Source organism: Marmota marmota, unplaced genomic scaffold (assembly GCF_001458135.2).
Source record: "Marmota marmota marmota unplaced genomic scaffold, marMar, whole genome shotgun sequence".
NCBI lineage: Eukaryota > Metazoa > Chordata > Mammalia > Rodentia > Sciuridae > Marmota > Marmota marmota.
Window position 1 is genome coordinate 12,095,171 of NW_026000164.1, and position 18,237 is coordinate 12,113,407.

At 35.6% G+C, this 18,237-nt stretch overlaps 1 protein-coding gene across 5 annotated transcripts in view; it reads right to left on the reverse strand.

Annotated features, from left to right (window-relative positions):
• Ubn2 (ubinuclein 2) overlaps positions 1 to 18,237 on the reverse strand; it is a 79,914-nt gene that overhangs the window by 34,216 nt on the left and 27,461 nt on the right. For all 5 annotated transcript variants that reach the window (XM_048786853.1, XM_048786851.1, XM_015493782.2 and 2 more), the window contains exons 4-9: positions 17,157 to 17,294; positions 16,115 to 16,218; positions 13,611 to 14,100; positions 7,241 to 7,311; positions 2,362 to 2,491; positions 85 to 203 (exon numbers count right to left, since the gene is read on the reverse strand). In XM_048786853.1, coding sequence (XP_048642810.1) covers positions 85 to 203; positions 2,362 to 2,491; positions 7,241 to 7,311; positions 13,611 to 14,100; positions 16,115 to 16,218; positions 17,157 to 17,294 — 1,052 coding nt within the window. The remainder of the gene's footprint in view (positions 1 to 84; positions 204 to 2,361; positions 2,492 to 7,240; positions 7,312 to 13,610; positions 14,101 to 16,114; positions 16,219 to 17,156; positions 17,295 to 18,237) is intronic.

An 18,237-nucleotide genomic window follows, 5' to 3' on the forward strand; every position in this document is an offset into this window, starting at 1 on the left:
GATGAAGTCCTGTCAAGACCAACCCCTAACAGCTAAAAGTGTTTCTCAAATGGTAAAGACTGTCGAAACAGAAGGGGTACATACTTGGCACACTTAGCTTGACTACGAGCCTGGCAATCCTCCTGGTATTTAAATAGCTGTTCAGGCATAACATTGCTAACAGCCAGTTTCAGTTTTTGCAGAGGTTCTCTTAAACGATCATCCTGAGAAAAAAACATACTGAAAGTTTTTCAAATATCTTAACAAAATTTATTCAATGAACAGATTCTCAAAAGGTGAAATTTATGTTTCAAGTATTGATTACAGATTTGAAATGTTAGCATATCTAAATATGGACATTTCTTCAATAGCACTTGCTTTTATTAATTAACACTGGATATAAAATTAGAATGATAAAATTTCCCAGTTTGCCAAGGAGAGTCCCAGCTTTTACTTGTTGCCCTTGCAAAACTATTAGTAGTATTTCTTTACATTCTTAAAAAGCCCCATGTTGTTGGGTGTGGTGGTACAACACCTATAATCCCAGTGATTCGGGAGGCTAAGGCAGAGGATTATGAGGTTCAAAACCAGCCTCAGCAACTCAGTGATGCCCTAAGCAACTCAGCAAGACCCTGTCTCTAAATGAAATACAAAATGTCCCTGGGTTCAATCCCCGGTACAAAAACAAAACAAAACAAAAAAATGTTTTAAATTATATATACTTTATAATACAAATGATGAAATCTACATTGTACAGATTATTAGACAGTCCCCATTACAATGGGAAAGCACTCCCAAAAGAAGACAGTTCTCTGGAATACTGGAATATATGATCCGCATGATCTTTTTTTTTTTTTTTTAGTTGTAGATAGACAAAATATATTTATTTATTTTTATGTGGTGCTAAGGATTGAACCCAGTGCCTCACACGTGCGAGGCAGGTGTTCTACCACTGAGCTATAGCCCCAGCCCTATCTGCATGATCTTGTTTGAGTAGTTACCAACAGGATGTTGGCATCCTGTTCTCTTGGTTATTGTTAGTAATTGTGTCTTATGCTGTAAGCAGAAATACAAGCTCAAGGCCAGTAATTGTGTCTTATGCTGTAAGCAGAAATGCAAGCTCAAGGCCAAAATGAAAGAGGAAACTAGGAGACTCTTATCCATATGTGTTCTGGGTAAAAAGGAAAACAAGTAGGTTTTTAATCTAATAGCTCTAATCAACCAACTTATTATTTTCAATCTTGCAAAATAACATAGGTAACTATTTAAAACATATTTTTATCACTATCATAGGTGCACAAATATTTTAAGACTTAGTTTTCCTTCAGTAAAACAATAGAATTTTTTGGTTTTTTTAAAAATCTTTTTGCAGTGCTGGGGGATTGAACCCAGGGCTTAATACATGCTAGGCAACTACTCTACTGTGAGCTACATCCACAGCACTAAAACAACTGTTTCTAAAAGGTGCTTTTTGGTAGAGATGACTTTTTAGAATACAAATTTATTACTAATAATCATTTTAACTTATCCCATATATATCAATTAATAAATACGAAGCACATGACTATCTGCTATAACAACCCATTTTGTTATAATATCCCATTTTTGAATGTCAACATTCAGTATCATGGTTCCTGGATGATTATTTTTGAAGAATTATGTAGCTGAGACCATTTACCTGGAATTAACTGGGATATATTCATACAATAAAACACTATATACAGTGTTCTAATTGCATGCAGTAAAAAATGAATAGATTTCCATTGCATATACACATACATAAATCTGAAGCACATAATGTTGAGTGTTAAACAGTGAGCTGCAGAAGAAAACAGATAGTACACCTTATATGAAGCTCAAAAAATAAAAAACTGAACAATATAATGTTCAGGGATACAAACCATGTGACAGAAAACTTGTTTTCCTAATTCTAATTCCCATTCCCCCCCCCCCGTCCCTCCCTCTGGTACCCATTTCTGCCATTTCAATTATGACAGCAAGCTCCCTCCAACTGCTGATGTTTGAAAAAGCCAGGTAAAGGCACAAAATCTGAGATATTATAATTAAATTCATTCATTAATTTGCTTTGAATTGAGAAAGAATTTATGTCTCTCAATTTACATGTATAAAGAATCCTATGCTTATCAGATCTTGCTTTCTATACACTGACCAGCCTTAGGAAACATTCTCAGAGAGACCTATCAATTATTAAAGAAGTAACTATTCATCAGGGAATCCAAATACCTTCAATATCTTGCAATGATTATTAAATATGTTCAATCTGATATAAAGTAATTAATGTATAAAGACCCTAATTAGAAATATTTCTCATTTTGTAGGTTATAAAACCTCAAAGGCAGATATTATTATTGTTCCTCTTACCTGGACATTGAGGTGTAACTTCTTTAGCCGTTTTACCAGTGTTTCTTTATTGCATGGCACAAATGCTTCAAGATGGGAGTAGACACCACTACGAATAACAGGGCCTAATTCTTGTAGCTGTAACTCAATGCTGATCATAAAAACAACAAACAATATGGAATTTTTTTTAGGTGGCAAAGGCTGATTGTTGTTCTCAATTTATACTCCCATGATTTCCCAGACAATATTTTTCATAGAATTTACCTCCCTTCCAATAAACAGTAAAACTACAGAAAACAGTCTGTGAGTCTAACTTCAGAGTAAAGTTTATATGACCACAACAAGCTGGCAACATTTTTTTTAAATGTTTTATAGTTGTAGATGGGCAGAATGCCTTTATTTTACTTATTTTTATGTGGTGTTAAGGATTAAACAGAGTGCCTCACACATGTTAGGCAAGTGCTCTGCCATTGAGCTACAGCCCCAGCCCTGGCAATACTTTTTTGATGACAGGCATCAAGTATTTTTGGGTTAACCATAATATCTTCAAAGAGATATTATGCCAGCCCTCCACACTCTGGTAATCACTATAGCAGCCAGTGACACAGTTTCATTTAATTCCTAGAATATTTTTTTCTTTAAGGAAGTTGAAAAAAGTAGAGATTCAGAAAAAAATACCCTACCCCCAGCTATAGACATGAAATACTTTATCTGTCTTTGTTTCCCTTTGTGGTATTATAAGATACATATTTAATAGTTTGTTCAACTTATTATAATTTTCCAGTTTCTACTTCTACTTAATACATTAGCTAAGAGAGTAGAAGAGGAGAACGAGAAGGAGGAGGAAGAAAAGGAGGAGGAGAAGGATGAGGAGGAGGTAGAGGAGCATCAGCAGCAGAAGAAGAAGCAGGAGGACGAGGATGAGGACGAGGAGGAAGTTTGCTGCAATAGTTCTATTCTGGGCAGGACAAACCTACCAATAGCAGAGGTCTCTTTCAAGATGGAAGACATTATTACCTAGCAACTATCACTGAATAAAGATAAGAACAGATAAATTTGAAGACCATGATCAAATTTGAGATCTTGGGGATGGGGCTATGGCTCACTGGTAGAGCGCTCACCTAGCAGGCATGAGACACTGGATTTAATCCTCAGTACCACATAAAAATGAACTATACTGTGTCCACCTACAACTAAAAAATAAATATATATATTTTTTTAAATTGGGGCTCTTGGCAAAAACTATGTCCAAATCATTACATTCTATTATAAGAGAAGATAAAGACAGACTTTGAAGAACTTTTCACAAATGTAAGATGTATCCAAGGATTAAATTAATAGTTTTTTGGGAAGAAAAGAAACCATATCATATAAAGTATATCCATAGACAAATTGCAATTTCATTTAAAATGAGATGTGAAAAATTATACTCCTTGGAATTGGTAGTAGAAAATTTTTGGTATTGGAAAAGCTAAATAGAAAATTAAAAATGGAAGAAGTTTAAGACCTACAAGAACCAGGGGGTCAAATTAAAGGTTCACATGGTAAACAACCACTATGATCATGAGTTCTATCTATAGACATTTGTTAGATAGCATTATGTGGTCAGATAACATGTGTTTAGATAACATCATGAGATTATGTCCTCACTAAAAGTCTAGACTCTGGATAGAAGGCCTTCTACGATTGTCTTGTTAATGAAAGTTCTTTGAAGCTGAAAATTAAAATAGAAACTCCAAGTACTAAGAGATCCCAGGTAAGGGACCTCTGTATAAAAGTCAGTGGTTTCCAAAGAGGTTAACTAAGATACAAGAAGAGCTGACTCCCAAGTGAAACCCTTTATACTGAGATTCCAGTCACTACTCATTGATGTCTCCTTAAAGGAATATCTAACAAAGAGATGGCAGATAGATTTCATTTTAAGTGTACAAAAGGACTGATGGTATAAACCTAGAGCAATTTGTTAAACAGAATGTTTAGGGTGAATGAGGATCACAGGCAAAGAGTATCATGATTTATCAGCAACTTCTGCTTCAGGTAATAGAGAAGAAAATCAAGTCAGCATGTTGTATATTTGTAGATTCAGGTCAAATTCAATTATGCAAAAGGAAAAGGGTTCCCCATTCTAACTAACTGATCTCTTTTCCTCCCAGGCATAAGTAAGCAATGGTGAAGCAGAGCCAATATACCTGGACAATTTCATGGGGATTACTACCCTCAAAATCACTGTATGCCTCTCTTAAAGAGCAACTCAGGCTGGGCACAGTGGCATGCATCTGTAATCCCAGCAACTCAGGAGGCTGAGGCATGAGGAACACAAGTTCAAGACTAGCTTCAGAATGCATTAAGTAATAAATTCATAAAAATTAAAAAAAAAAAGACTAGCTTCAGCAACTTAGTGAGGCCCTAAGTAACTTAATGAGAACTTATCTCAAAATAAAAAAATAAAAGGGGCTGGGAATTTAACTTGGTGGTAAAGCACCCCTGGGTTCAATCCCTAGTACCCCCCCCAAAAAAAGAGAGAGAGAGAGAGCGCGCGCTCAACTCAGTCCACAGAAGTAAGGCATGTTTGTTTAGGAAAGTGCAAAGAGAGGCCAGAGAGAATAATAGAATAATGTAACTAAAGGGAAATTCAACTCTGAACCTAAGGGCTTAAGGAAATGGAAGCACACCTTCTGTGGAAAAAAAAGTAGGTGGCTCCCCAAAACTCCAAGATTTGTTTCCTGATAGACATGGGAGGACTGAAAATAGAAGCCTAACATTGGAATGTCAACAGTCTGCTTATTTGAGATGTCATGTCCCAAGGATAGTCTCTTGATTCTCTCAGGGGAGAAACACTTGTTCTGTCTCACAGAAGAGTAAAACAAAAAGAACAGTCTCAGTCACAAGAGCTAATCTACTACACTTAGGGCTTTCAGGTGGAAAGAAAAAGAAGAGCTAGTCAGACCCCTGATTATGGAATCTGGGACAGCTCTGATGACTAACAGCAGCACTGTTTATCTGGTGTTTGAAAGGGAGGTAGGTAAAAGGTAGAGACTCAGAAAGAAAGCATTTGCCAGTCTCCAGGCAAACATATCAACCTAGCTAAAATAAAGGACAGAAAAAAGAAACTCCTCTGCCAAATACTAGCAGCACACCAGGTTACATATTTTCTGAGTTCATTTTTCAACAATACAGGATAAAGATATTGCAATTTTTAATTACAAATAGTAATTAGAACTAATCAGTCAATTGATCCTTCTTTAGATCTCACAAGAAACTGTCTACATCATGTATTTATTTAAAAGACAGATTCATAGTATTTCATGTTGTTGTCCTGAATCTTTCCATATGATGCTATAAACCATCAGAGTAAGCTTACGTTATCATTACCATTATGATCATCATCATCATCATCACCGAAGTACTCAGGAATGAACCCAGGGGCACTCTACCACCAAGCTACATTCCCAGTCCTTTTTATTTCTTAATTTAAGATAAGCTTGCTAAGTTACAGAGGTTGGCCTGGAACTTGTGATTCTCCGGCCTTAGCTGCCAGAGTGACAGGGATTACAGGTGTGCACTACTATAACGTCATATGTTATTTTCATCCGAGGAGCTAGATTTGCTGCTTTCATCAGATCATTTTGCGCCTACTTCTGCCTGAAGTCAATTATACACTTCATTCTTGTTATCAATGGTTAAAATGTGAGCCAACAGTTTAAAAGCATAGCTTATTTGACCACAATCTCAGAACCTACAGGTTCATAACTATCAAATAATTTTACACTGTAAAATTAGCTAAGTATAAAACCTGATCTAAACATAATCTACGATAGGCATGGTGGCACACACCTATAATATATGCTACTCTGGAGGCTGAGGCAGGAGGATCACAAGTTCCAGGCCAACTTCAGTAACCTGCCCAGACCCTTTCTCAAAATAAAAAATATAAAAGGTAGCTCAGTGGTAGAGTGCCCTAGTTTCAATCTCCAGTACTGCAATCAGTATCAATAATTTATATATCAGCCTTTACCTTCCCCTTTCCAATCTGTCACTTTCATGTTACTTCCATCCTATCCTACAACCAGGATTTCTTTATTGACCCACACTTTGCATTTGGCTATAAAATTTTGCATGAATTCTAATTAATTGCAATAGATATCAATGGAATTGTTTTTCTCAAGTCTGAGTAATGAAAATAGGTGGAAAATTAAGCCAATTTGTATAAACACTCTAAGCTATCTCAGAAATAATATTTTCACATAAACTGGCATAAAATACTTTTAAAAGTCCAGGTTAATATTCATCCTGGACAATGGTAACTTGCAGATGAATAATTTTGCTAAGAGACAAATGATAACTGTACATGTTCCAAGACTAAAAGGGAAGGGTTAATGTCTTAGATCAGCCATCATTCAGCATCTGTATCTCACAGACCTAGTGTGTGTGTGTGTGTGTGTGTGTGTGTGTGTTGTATATGTGTGTGTGTAGGGGGATGGGTGGGAGGTGTATCTGTCTCAAAATTTTTTAAAATGTAAATATATTTTTAATTGATATTGGGATTGAACCTAGGAGTGCTTAACTACTGAGCAACATCCCAGTCCTTTTTATTTTTTATTTCGAGACAGATTCTTGCTAAGTTGCTCAGGCTGGCTTCAAACTTATGATCCTCCTGCCTCAGCCTCCCTCCAGCTGTATGCTTATTTATTTTAAGTATTTTTTTTTTCAGTTGTAGATGGAAACAATATCTTTATTCATTTATTTATATATGGTTTTATGTGGTGCTGAGATTCAAACTCAGTGCCCCATGCATGCAAGGCAAGTGATCTACCACTGAGCTACAACCCCAGTCCCTCCAGCTATATTTTGAAATGAATAATTCTAAAGATTTTTTAGTACTAAAAAGAGAAATACTTACTCTAAAAGAATATTATTCATATCCTGTGTAAAGAATTTTTTCCTTCCTTCTTCATCAAAAAGTTTGGCAGCCTAGAGAAACATAAGAAAGACTGTCAATATAACTCATAGTATACAAGAACTCTGAGATGAACTACCTAATGGGGAGGAAAAAAAAAAAAGAAAACAAAAGAAAAAGGAACTTCTTAACAGCAGAGTACACAATACCAATAAGTTGTGATCCACAATCAGGTATTGAGAGATCCCAATTCAATTGGATATGTGTATGATTAATAAGTTTGCTACAGCTACTGTAACAAATTACCACAAACTAGGTGACTAAATAGAAATAAACAGTCCAAAGCCCAAAGTCATGTCATTGGGCTGAAATTGAGGGGTGAGCAGGGCTGTGCAGCTCCAAGCCTCTGGAGTGTAGCCCTACTTTCACCTGAATTTCAGTCCCCTGATTTTAGACTTGGGATTGAGAATAATTCTTGGGGCTGGGGATGTAGCTCAAGGAGTAGCGCGTTCGTCTGGCATGCGTGTGGCCCGGGTTCGAGCCACATGCAAGGCAAGTGAGCTACCTACATACAAAGATGTTGTGTCCGCTGAAAACTAGAAAATAAACATTAAAAAATTCTCTCTCTCTTAAAAAAAAAAAAAAAAGAGAGAATAATTCTTTTTTTTTTTTTTTTTTTTGCACTGAGGATTGAACCCATGGGTGCTTTTGAGACAAGGTCTTGCTAAGTTGCTGAAGCTGGCCTCAAACCTTCAATCTTGTCTCAGTCTTTTGAATCACTGGGATGACAGGTGTGTGTCACTGTGCCCAGTTAAATTTCTGGGGTTTTCCTGTGGTGCTGGGGATTGAACCCAGAGCCTTGGCATGCAAGGCAAGCACTCTACCAACTGAACTATATCCCTAGCCCAAACCTCTGTTGTTTTAAGTCACCAATTTATGGAGGACAGCTTGCTCCTCATGGTTGCCAGCATTCCTTGGTTGCAGCTACGGCACTCCAATCTTCAAGGACCATATCTCCAATCTCTGTGCTCGGCCCTTAACATGGACTTCTCTAGATACATCACATTTCCTCCTGCTTCCCTCTTCTAGACTGCATGTGATTGCATTTAGGGCCCACAGGATAATCTCCCCATCTGTAGACATTTAACTTCTCTATCTCCTTTTTACCATAAATGGCTCAAGGGATCAGAATATGGATATCTTTAGGGAATCATTTTTCAGACTACTACAGATAAAATTCATGTGATTGTTAAGAATATTAAACAATGAAAGATCAATTTCCTTAAGACAAAAGGTCTTTAGAATCAAAGAAAGATATTTAGAAATATTATAGATTATTTCAAAGAAATATCAAGTCTAATCATATGATTAACTCAACAAGAAGCTGCAGACTTTTATGAGTAGACAAACTCACTGAATTCAAGAGACTCTATGTGATTATGCTTTTAAGTTACAGAGTCAATGACAAACTATTATAAATAGAATACATGAAATTCTATCAAGATTTCTCATTAGAATACAATCAATGATCCAGATCAAATGTGTGGTTAGGAGCAATAGGTATAAAAAAATTAACCTTATATGGTCAATAAAAGCATTAGTAGAGTTGGAATCTCTAAGACAAAGTTAAAAGCTAAACATGTAGTGAATAAATACAGTAATATGGAACTGATAGTGATTGTTGGGAAAAAATTAAAAAATTTTTTTTAAAAACCCATTCAAACGATGGTTTGACAAAGGGACATTCAATATTCAAAAAAAAAAGCAATGTAATAATAAACCAGCAATGCCTATTTTTAGATTCAATGACTATCAGAGGCATAAAAGAGTATCCCAATGCCTCGGGAGGCTAAGCCAGGAGGACTTCATTCAAGGCTAGCCTCAGCAACTTAGCAAGATCCTATCACAAAAAAGAAAAAGGGCTGAAGATTAGCTCAGTGGCAAAGTGTTCCTGGTTTCAATCCCCATACTAAATAAATAAATAAATAAACAAACAAACAAACATTCTCTTCATGATGTACTTTAAAAAACCTAAAGTTAATAGACTTAATTCCTTTGAATAAAAATAGGTATGAGAAATTTTGATAAAAAGTTAAACTTTATGAATTTCTGATGAAATTTAAACTTTATAACCTTAAAAACATTAATATAATCTAGTTTTAGAAAATTAGATAGTCACCTGGTAGTTGAAATGTGTAAAAACTGTCATGAATCAATACTTACTGGCCGCTGGGCCTGGCTCTGGCACTAGTGTTTATTAAAGTGATTTCAAAACCTACTGATGCTTTAAACTGTGGGTTTAGACATATTTGTTTCTATTTCTATTTATTAAAGAATAAACTTTTTGAGGGTGCGGCTAGTTATTTAACTTTGTATCCTCGCACTCTATTATATACTTTATAATTATTACCATGTTTAATCCTCATAACAGCCAAGGAATTTGGTATTATAACCCCCATCTTACACACAAAGACCTTAAACCTTAAAAGAGGTTTCATGAAATGGCCAAGTTACTAAGTTGTGGGTCAAAGATTCGAACTGAAGCCTTCTGATGTCAACTGTGAACACTGCCACCTAGCACACAAAGACACTGGTTTGGAAAAGCCAGTCTGGGTTTTACTTAATTAACAACAATGAAAAAACTAGTCAAGATTATTATCAAGGTATAAGCTCTTGCGTTTCATCAATGCTTCCCATTTTAACCAGATGACCCGACAAAATGTTTTTTAAATCTGGACACTGTCATAATCATTTGTGGCAAAATTTCCTGAGGAAATTAGACATAGGCCATCTTAAAATCCAAAAGATATAAAACATTAAAAGAGAACAATTCAATAACTTGATCAAACCATATGGTGACTGTCAATCTACCAAATTATTTGAAAATTTTACATGCTATAAGTAGAAGAGATAGATAAGTTTTGGAGACATGCTTCTTAAGACAGGATGAAGACTAGATGTATATAGAGACAAAAATATAGAAAGAAAGTCAGAATAAAAGCCAAATTTCAAGAAAGGAAATCAAAGACAAGAGGTTGAATTGGAAGAATATTACAAAGGGAGAACAGGATAAAAACAACTGCTTATCAGACAGAGGCATGTGAGCTGAAGATGAATTTTCATCTCTTGAAGAAAAGTACCATTTCATGTTTAAAAAAAAAACACAGAGAATTCACAGGTATCAGTAAGTAAAATGAATCTTATTTATTGATAATTTCCTAATGAGGGCTTAGGAAGAAGCCATGTTAACCTTCAAATGGCTATTACAAGACAGATATTTTTTCTTAAGATATGACAGAGCCTTACAAAGTTGGACACACTCATCACTAACTAATTAGTTTATGAAGTGAGTAAGTAGCGCATAACCCAGTAGGCAACATGTAAGCGCGAAGTGTAATGGTCCTGATTTTAAAACCTAATTTTGAATTTTGGCTTGGCCACTTAAAAATTGTGTCCTTGGACAAATTACTTAACCATCTTAAACCTTAGTTTCCTCATCTATTAAATGGAAAAACATTGCATTTGCTCACATGTTTCTTGGGAGGACTGTATTCAGCAATAAGTAAAATAAGGCAATAGGGGCACAGCAGTACCATACTCAGTACATAGCATCGAATTTACTAAATAAACAGTAGCTATTATTTATTTATTTTTGCAATACTGGGGACTGAACTGAGGGACACTGAGCTACATTCTCTGCCCTTTTATTTTTTTATGTTGAGACAGGGTCTCATTAAATTGCCCAGGCTGGCCTAGAACTTACAATTCTCCTGCCTTAGCCTCACAAGTTCCTGGGTTATAAGCAAGTGCCACCACACACAGTTCAGAAGCTATTATTAATAATTACATCTTGAAAAACCTGTATCACATCACTAGCACTTTTAAAAACCTAGAACAAAAATGAAGAATTCAGGAATGGGGAAATAGGGGGAAAAGAAATCATGTACTTTGGAGTCAGGCAAATCCCAGTGCTTAAAAACTCTGGCTCTAACACTTACAAATTCTATTACTTTGACCACATTTTTTGATCTATCTCCACTTACATTTCTTAAAAGGGAAATAGACACTACATACTACACTTCATAGAAACACTGAAAAGATTAAAAGCAACCAATGAGTAAAGCTATACCATGCAAAAATAAACAGAGGTCTACAGTAAAATCATACAAAATTAAATTGAAGGTAAAAAGCATTAATTGGACCAAAAGGGTAGCCTTCTGATGATAATCACTGCACTAAAGATGCAGCCATCATAATCTTACGAATGAAACAGCAAAAGCGACAGAAAACTCAAGTTACAACTAAAAGAAATATTGGCAATGAGATATTTTAACATATTTCCTCTGAATCCTGGACTCATGATGGGGTATAAAATAAGTAAAAAATAGAGAGGAAGCAATTAGTAAGTCATTACCTTAGAAGAAACAATATAGAAAAATAATAGAATTGATTAATAAAATCCAAGATCCAGTTGTAGGAAAAATTAGGTAAATCTCTTGCTTCCCTCAGATATTTCTTGAGTTGTAAATATATATTTAGAAAGAGAGAAATAAATGGAGAAATGGAGAATGGAGAAATCCTAGCAGGAAAAAGAAGGGTATAAAATAGTTTAAATATTACAATCCCATTAATGATAATTTTTAGCAATAACATATTTGAGGATGTATAGATTAAAATACAGAAAAATAGCTGTTTTATAATGATTATTTCTGCTCGGGGTAGGAAACGTAAGATAATGGGGATCTTAAGAATGTAATAAATAAAATTCTGCAATGACTAAACTATGGCATAGGTTCAACAAATAAACATGTCAAAATAATCAGAAAGCATTTTAAGCTAGATTTGGCACATTTTTAATATAAAAAATATTATCTCTCTTTGTAAGATATAACTGGATTTGCAGCTAATTAAACCAATGAAGATTATGAATCCAAGCTGATGTGGAGAGGAATCTATGACGACAGGCCAGTCTCAGCTCTTAGCTTTTTCTTTGGTACCAGAGAATGAACCCAGGGATCCTTAACCACTGAACCACATTCCCAGGCCTTTTTATTTTTTTCTTGAGGCTAAGTTGTTAAGTCTGGCTTTGAACTTGCGATCCTCCTGTCTCAGCCTTCCAAGCTGCTAGGATTATAGGCAGGTGCCAAAGTACCTGGCTAAGCTCTTAGCTTGGTCTTACTGGGAACACAAGGCATGTATACTACTGATTAGCTGGGAAAATAGGTTATAAAAACTGGATGTCAATAGACCAAAGAAAGAAGTTCAGGTACATCTGTGTCATAGACCAAAGAAAGAAGTTCAGGTACATTTCTGCAGTGTTTTTATTTTTTTCTTTCTTTGGTCTATTTTTTGGGGGGAAGGAGGGGGTGTTGAGGATTTAACCCAGGGGCAATTTACCACTGATGTACATCCTCCACCCTTTTACTTTTTGAGATAGGATCTCACTAAGTTGGTCAAGACCTCACTAAATTGTTGAGGCTGGCCTTGAACTTGTGATCCTCCTGTCTCAGCCTCCAGAGCTGCTGTGATTACAGGTGTGTGCCACTACACCTGGATGCCCTATTTTCTTTACATGACTATGTACATCATAAAAAAATCATAAAATCTAGATGAAAAAATATTTATAAGGCGGCTAGGCACGATGGCGCACGCCTGTAATCCTAGCAACTAGGGAGGCTAAGGTAGAAGGACTGTGAGTTCAAAGTCAGCCTCAATAAAAGTGAGGTACTAAGAAACTCAGTGAGACCCTGACTCTAAATAAATTAAAAAATAGGGCTGGGGATGTGGGCTCAGTGGTCAAGTGACCCTAAGTTCAATCTCCAGTACCCCCAGGCAAAAGTTGGTAAGGTGAACTGAAATAATAAAAGAATCACCTATACCCATGTTGTAATTATAATTATTTCAATTTAAGAGAAAAAGCCTATGTGGAGAACCAATGTCTAAAAGGGATTATGGAAAATTAAAAGTTGTTGCTAGGGCTGGGGTTGTAGCTCAATGGTAGAGTGCTCGCCTAGCATGTAGAAGGCTTTGGATTCGATCCTCAGCACCACTTAAAAATAAAATAAAGGGGGCTGGGGATGTGGCTCAAGAGGTAGCACGCTCGCCTGGTGTGTGTGCGGCCTGGGTTCGATCCTCAGCACCACATACAAATAAACATGTTGTGTCCGCCAAAAACTAAAAAATAAATATTAAAAATTCTCTCTCTCTCAAAAAATAAAATAAAGGTATTATGTCCATCTACAACTAAAAAAATATTAAAAAGTTGTTGTACAAGAGCATTGGGATTACAGGGAATAATTTTTGTCTTTAAAAATGAAGCTTTTATTACTATGTTTGTGCAGCAAATAAAAACCAAGAGAATTATTACACTTACTACACGGAGGTCCTCGATGCGTTTTTCAAGAAGTACAGGTAGACCTTCTGGGAGTGTAGGTACCACCTTAGGCATAACCTGAGAGGTGAAGGTTGGCTGGGTGGTGTTTCCATTTTCTCCCCCTGATTCAGATAGGGGGCTACCATCAGAAGCAGCATCCAGTAATCTGTCAAAGTCGAAATCATCCAGTATCTCTAGGGCATTTTCAGCTTCCTGAAACAATTCGTGTTCATTTGTGCTAACAAAAATGGGGAGCTCTGGATCAGTGCTGTTCAGATTTAATTCTGGGACGTCATTCCCCAATGCTGTAGCAGCACAAAGAGGCTTGGTAAGAGAGGAGGTCGATAAGGTCACAGGAACTTTGGGGTTAGACTCTGTTTTTAATGCATCCTTCTCTTTCTGAAATTTTCGAATCATGGCAGCTAGAGAAAGAGAATCTTTATATCGTTTCTTCTTTTTTTCAGACTTGTGTGAATTTAGAGCCACAACTCTGTGAAGAAAAAAGCGATCAGTGAGGCTACATATAACTTTAACTATCTTCTGATCATCTTTCATTTTCCACTCTAGGAATAGCCATGTTGGCAACCAGATATGGATATGTGTAATTCTCAATGATAACCTCCTTACATGAACCATAGGGAAAGGTCTCAATTTAGTTATCGATTCCTCTAGAAATCTTTTCCAAATCCCATGGCTTAGATGTTTCTACATGTGCTACAAAATCTAAAAGATTATTAGTACTTGAAGGGAGGTCAATCAAACCTACAACAGTCCTAGTGTAGAAGAAAAAAATATTTACTTAATAAATTTATAATTTGAAAAAAAATTCAATAAAAGGTATTACTTATAGCTTATGTTTCACAAGAGGCTTACTTGTAAATAATGAATATTTAAGATAACCATCAGTGGGCTAGGGTTGTAGCTCAGAGGTACACCTAGCACATGTGAGGCACTGAGTTTGATCCTCAGAACCACATAAAAATAAATAAAATAAAGATATTGTGTCCACCTAAAACTTTAAAAAAAAAAAGTTAAAAAGAAACCTTTAAAGATAATCATTATTAACGCACACAATTTTTCTCCCCCTAATCTCTTAATGACTCTAGGTCATGATTACAACAGTAATCCCATGTTTAGGAGAGGAGAAATACCTCCCTAAATCAATCTTTTGGATACAGACAGCCTCAGATGCAGATGTTCCTCCCTGCTAAGGAGGGACAGAAAACCCAGATTTTCATAAGTTTTTCCCTTAGATCTGTGAAAAATGCTACTGAGAAGTAGAGACAATGCCAATTTTTAATTATATCATACAAATATTTTATTCTTCAGATGTAAGATTTATTTTCGGTATTAAGGATTGAACCCAGGGTGTTCTAATACTGAGCTACATTCCCAGATCCTCAGCCCTTTTTATTTTTTAATTTTGAAACAGGGACTAAATTGCCCTGGTTGCCCTCAAAATTTCAACCTTCCTGCCTCAGCCTCAGGAGTTGCTAAGATTATAGGTATGTGCCACCAGCCCAGCTGACTTAAGGCTTCTGAAAAATTCTATTTGTTTTTTAGCAGCAATATGTCACCTAAAGTCATAAGCATTAAGAATAGCTAAATAGGGCTGGGGATGTAGCTCGGTGTTAGATTTCTTGGTTAGCATGTGTGAGGCTCTGGGTTCGATCGCTAGTACTGTCAAGGGTGTGGTGGATGGAATCAATGACATTTTTTCCCCCCTTTTCCTCCTCTTCTTTTTTTTGTGGTGCTGGGGATTAAACCCAGAGCCTCCCACATGCTAGGCAAGTGATCTACCACTAAGTTATATCCACAGGCCGTGATTTGTTTTTTTAAATATTAAAACAACTATATAAATTGTTCATATATAGGCTACTGCTAATCCTTAATCCCAGACATCAAAATTAGTGTTAGTACCAAAAGATTAAAAAAAGTGGGCTGGGAAAATAGTTCAGTTGGTAGACTGCTTGCCTCACATGGGCAAGTCCCTGGGTTCAATCCCCAGTACCAAAAAAAAAAAAAAAAAAAAAAGTTATTTGAGGGCTGGGGTTGTGGCTCAGTGGTAGAGTGCTTGCCTAGAATGTGTGAGGCACTGGGTTTGCTTCTCAGCACTACATTAAATAAACAAATAAACAAATAAATAAATAAAATAAAAGTATTGTGTCCATCTACAACTAAAAAATTTTAAAAGAAAGTAATTGGATCTTTATGCCATCTTTTAAAACTAGCTCTTGCTGGTTAAACAAACAAACAAAAACTGTAATGAGCAAAATGCTCAACTCTAAAAATCTGACCTTAAACATCATGAGTCTCATAGATGACAATGCCTTCCAGTTATTAATGTATAACAAAATATTATTAAAACATAACTAGATTACTACTATTTGTAAATATTAAATTAGACTTAGCTACTCTTAATTAGTGGTGAACCTTAATTAATTTATTTATTCTAAAAGGAGAAACAGACTATGACAGTAGTTCTCTTATTGGGTTCCACTTACCCCAGTTGTTTAGGTACTTTTTTCCTTGGTTTCTTCTCCTTTTCCCCTTCCTCTTTTCGTTTCCGCTTCTTCATTTCGATATCATCTTCTTTTATTTTGGGAACCTGCAAAAATGATAAAATAACACACCATTTATTTATTTATTTTTAAATTTATTTTAAGAATGCATCATTTATTTAAATATCAATGCTCTCTTTTGTTGATGTTAGCAGTGGTTTTTCTCAAGTGTCAAAATGTAACAGCATTACTTGCTTCAAGTGCACGTTCTTGAGGTCCATAAGCACTTTCAGTTCTCTAGAATAGGGCCTTCAAATATGAATTTTTGACATGCATTTTGGTGATTCTGTTACAAGTAAGTCTTTGGCCCTCATGTCAGCAAACATTTACCTATGTACATTATTCATTTCCCAAATGCAGTATATCCAATTCTACAGAATTTGTTAATTAGATCTCAAGAAAGGTAACAGTTATCAACAGTCATTTCTTTTTTTTTAGTTTTAGGTGGACAAAATATCTTTATTTTATTTTTATGTGGTGCTGAGGATCGAACCCAGTGCCTCACACATGCCAGGTGAGCGCGCTACCACTTGAGCCACATCCCGAGCCCTACCAACAGTCATTTCTATAGCAAGTCGTCTTCCTTTTTTTTTTTTTAAGTCATTGATGGACCTTTATTTATTTATATGTGGTGCTGAGAATTGAACTCAGTGCCTCACACATGCTAAGCAAGCGCTTTGCCACTGAGCCACAACCCCAGCCCAGCAAGTCTTAACCTATCCTAGAAATTTAACTTTATCCCCAAAACAGCAGACAATTAAACCACATCATAGAGAGTAAAAGAAAACAATTCTGTGATGTAAACACCAATTTTCCCAAATCCACATACTTTTATTTTAAAGCATGCATTAAGTATATAATCATTGAGCTATGGTTAGTATTTTACTTCTCCTTATATTCACAACTGTGGACCAAGTTAAGATTCAAAAGGTATATCCTATTAATTTAACGTTCTCTTTCGCATTGCAGTGTTGGAGAAACTCACCTTGGGTGGCTTGTGCTTTTGGTTGTCTGTGATATCTTCTTCTTCAGTATCTGAAGCTTGGCGAAACTGCAGAGTGCCAGTGTTGATATAAAAGCCTCCATACTTTGTTGTTAAAGAAGCAGGAACTAATTCATCATACTAGATTAAAAGGAAAAACTTTAAAGATATATCCTATTGTCTATAACTCTAAATGTCAAAGAAATTCATTCACCATGGAAACATTTTCCTTAAAAACCAACTGCAAAACTGACTGCAAACCTAGCAATCCCACTGCTGGGTACGTGCCAAGGGCATCATGCTTAATTTAAAAGAAATAAAATGAATGGGGAGGGGGAGAAGTTAGGATAGCAATTAGGATGTCTGCACTCTTGTGGTTCAATGTAGCATTATTCACAACAGCCAAGATGCAAAATAATCTGAGTGTCTGTTAATAAATGAATAGATTTTTTAAATGTGGTCTATTAATACAGTGGAATAGTATTTTAGCCTTAAAAAACAGGAAATTCTGTCATTTGCAACAACATGGATCAACCTAGAAAAATACCATATAATCTCCCTTACATGTGCAATCTAAATAAACTAAACTTAGAGACGTAGGGTAGAATGGTAGACAGATGCTCAGGGGGAGTAGCAGAAGAGGAAATGAGAGGTGATGGTCAACAAGTTCAAAATTATAGGTAGACAGGAAGAATATGAACTGGTATTCTATTGCACTGTAGGGTGATTATAGTTAATAATAATGTATATTTCAAAATAACAAGAGAGGAGTTTCAATGTTCTCACCAAAACAAATGATTTTTGACGTGACAGATATGACACTGATCATTTGCAAAATGTACACGTCAAAGCATTATGTTGTACCCCCCTGAATATGTGCAATTATAATTTATCAATTAAAGAAAAAGAAAAAAGAACTGCAATGATGAAGTTCATAGAATAAATTTAGAAAAAGTTCATTATCTGGAATAAAAGTCAGTTCTAATCATTTGGTATATTTAACAAAGGATATTACCTGATGAGAAAAAGTTAAGGATCACTACCACTATTTCTTTCTTCATTCTCACTGCTACTATTCTTAATA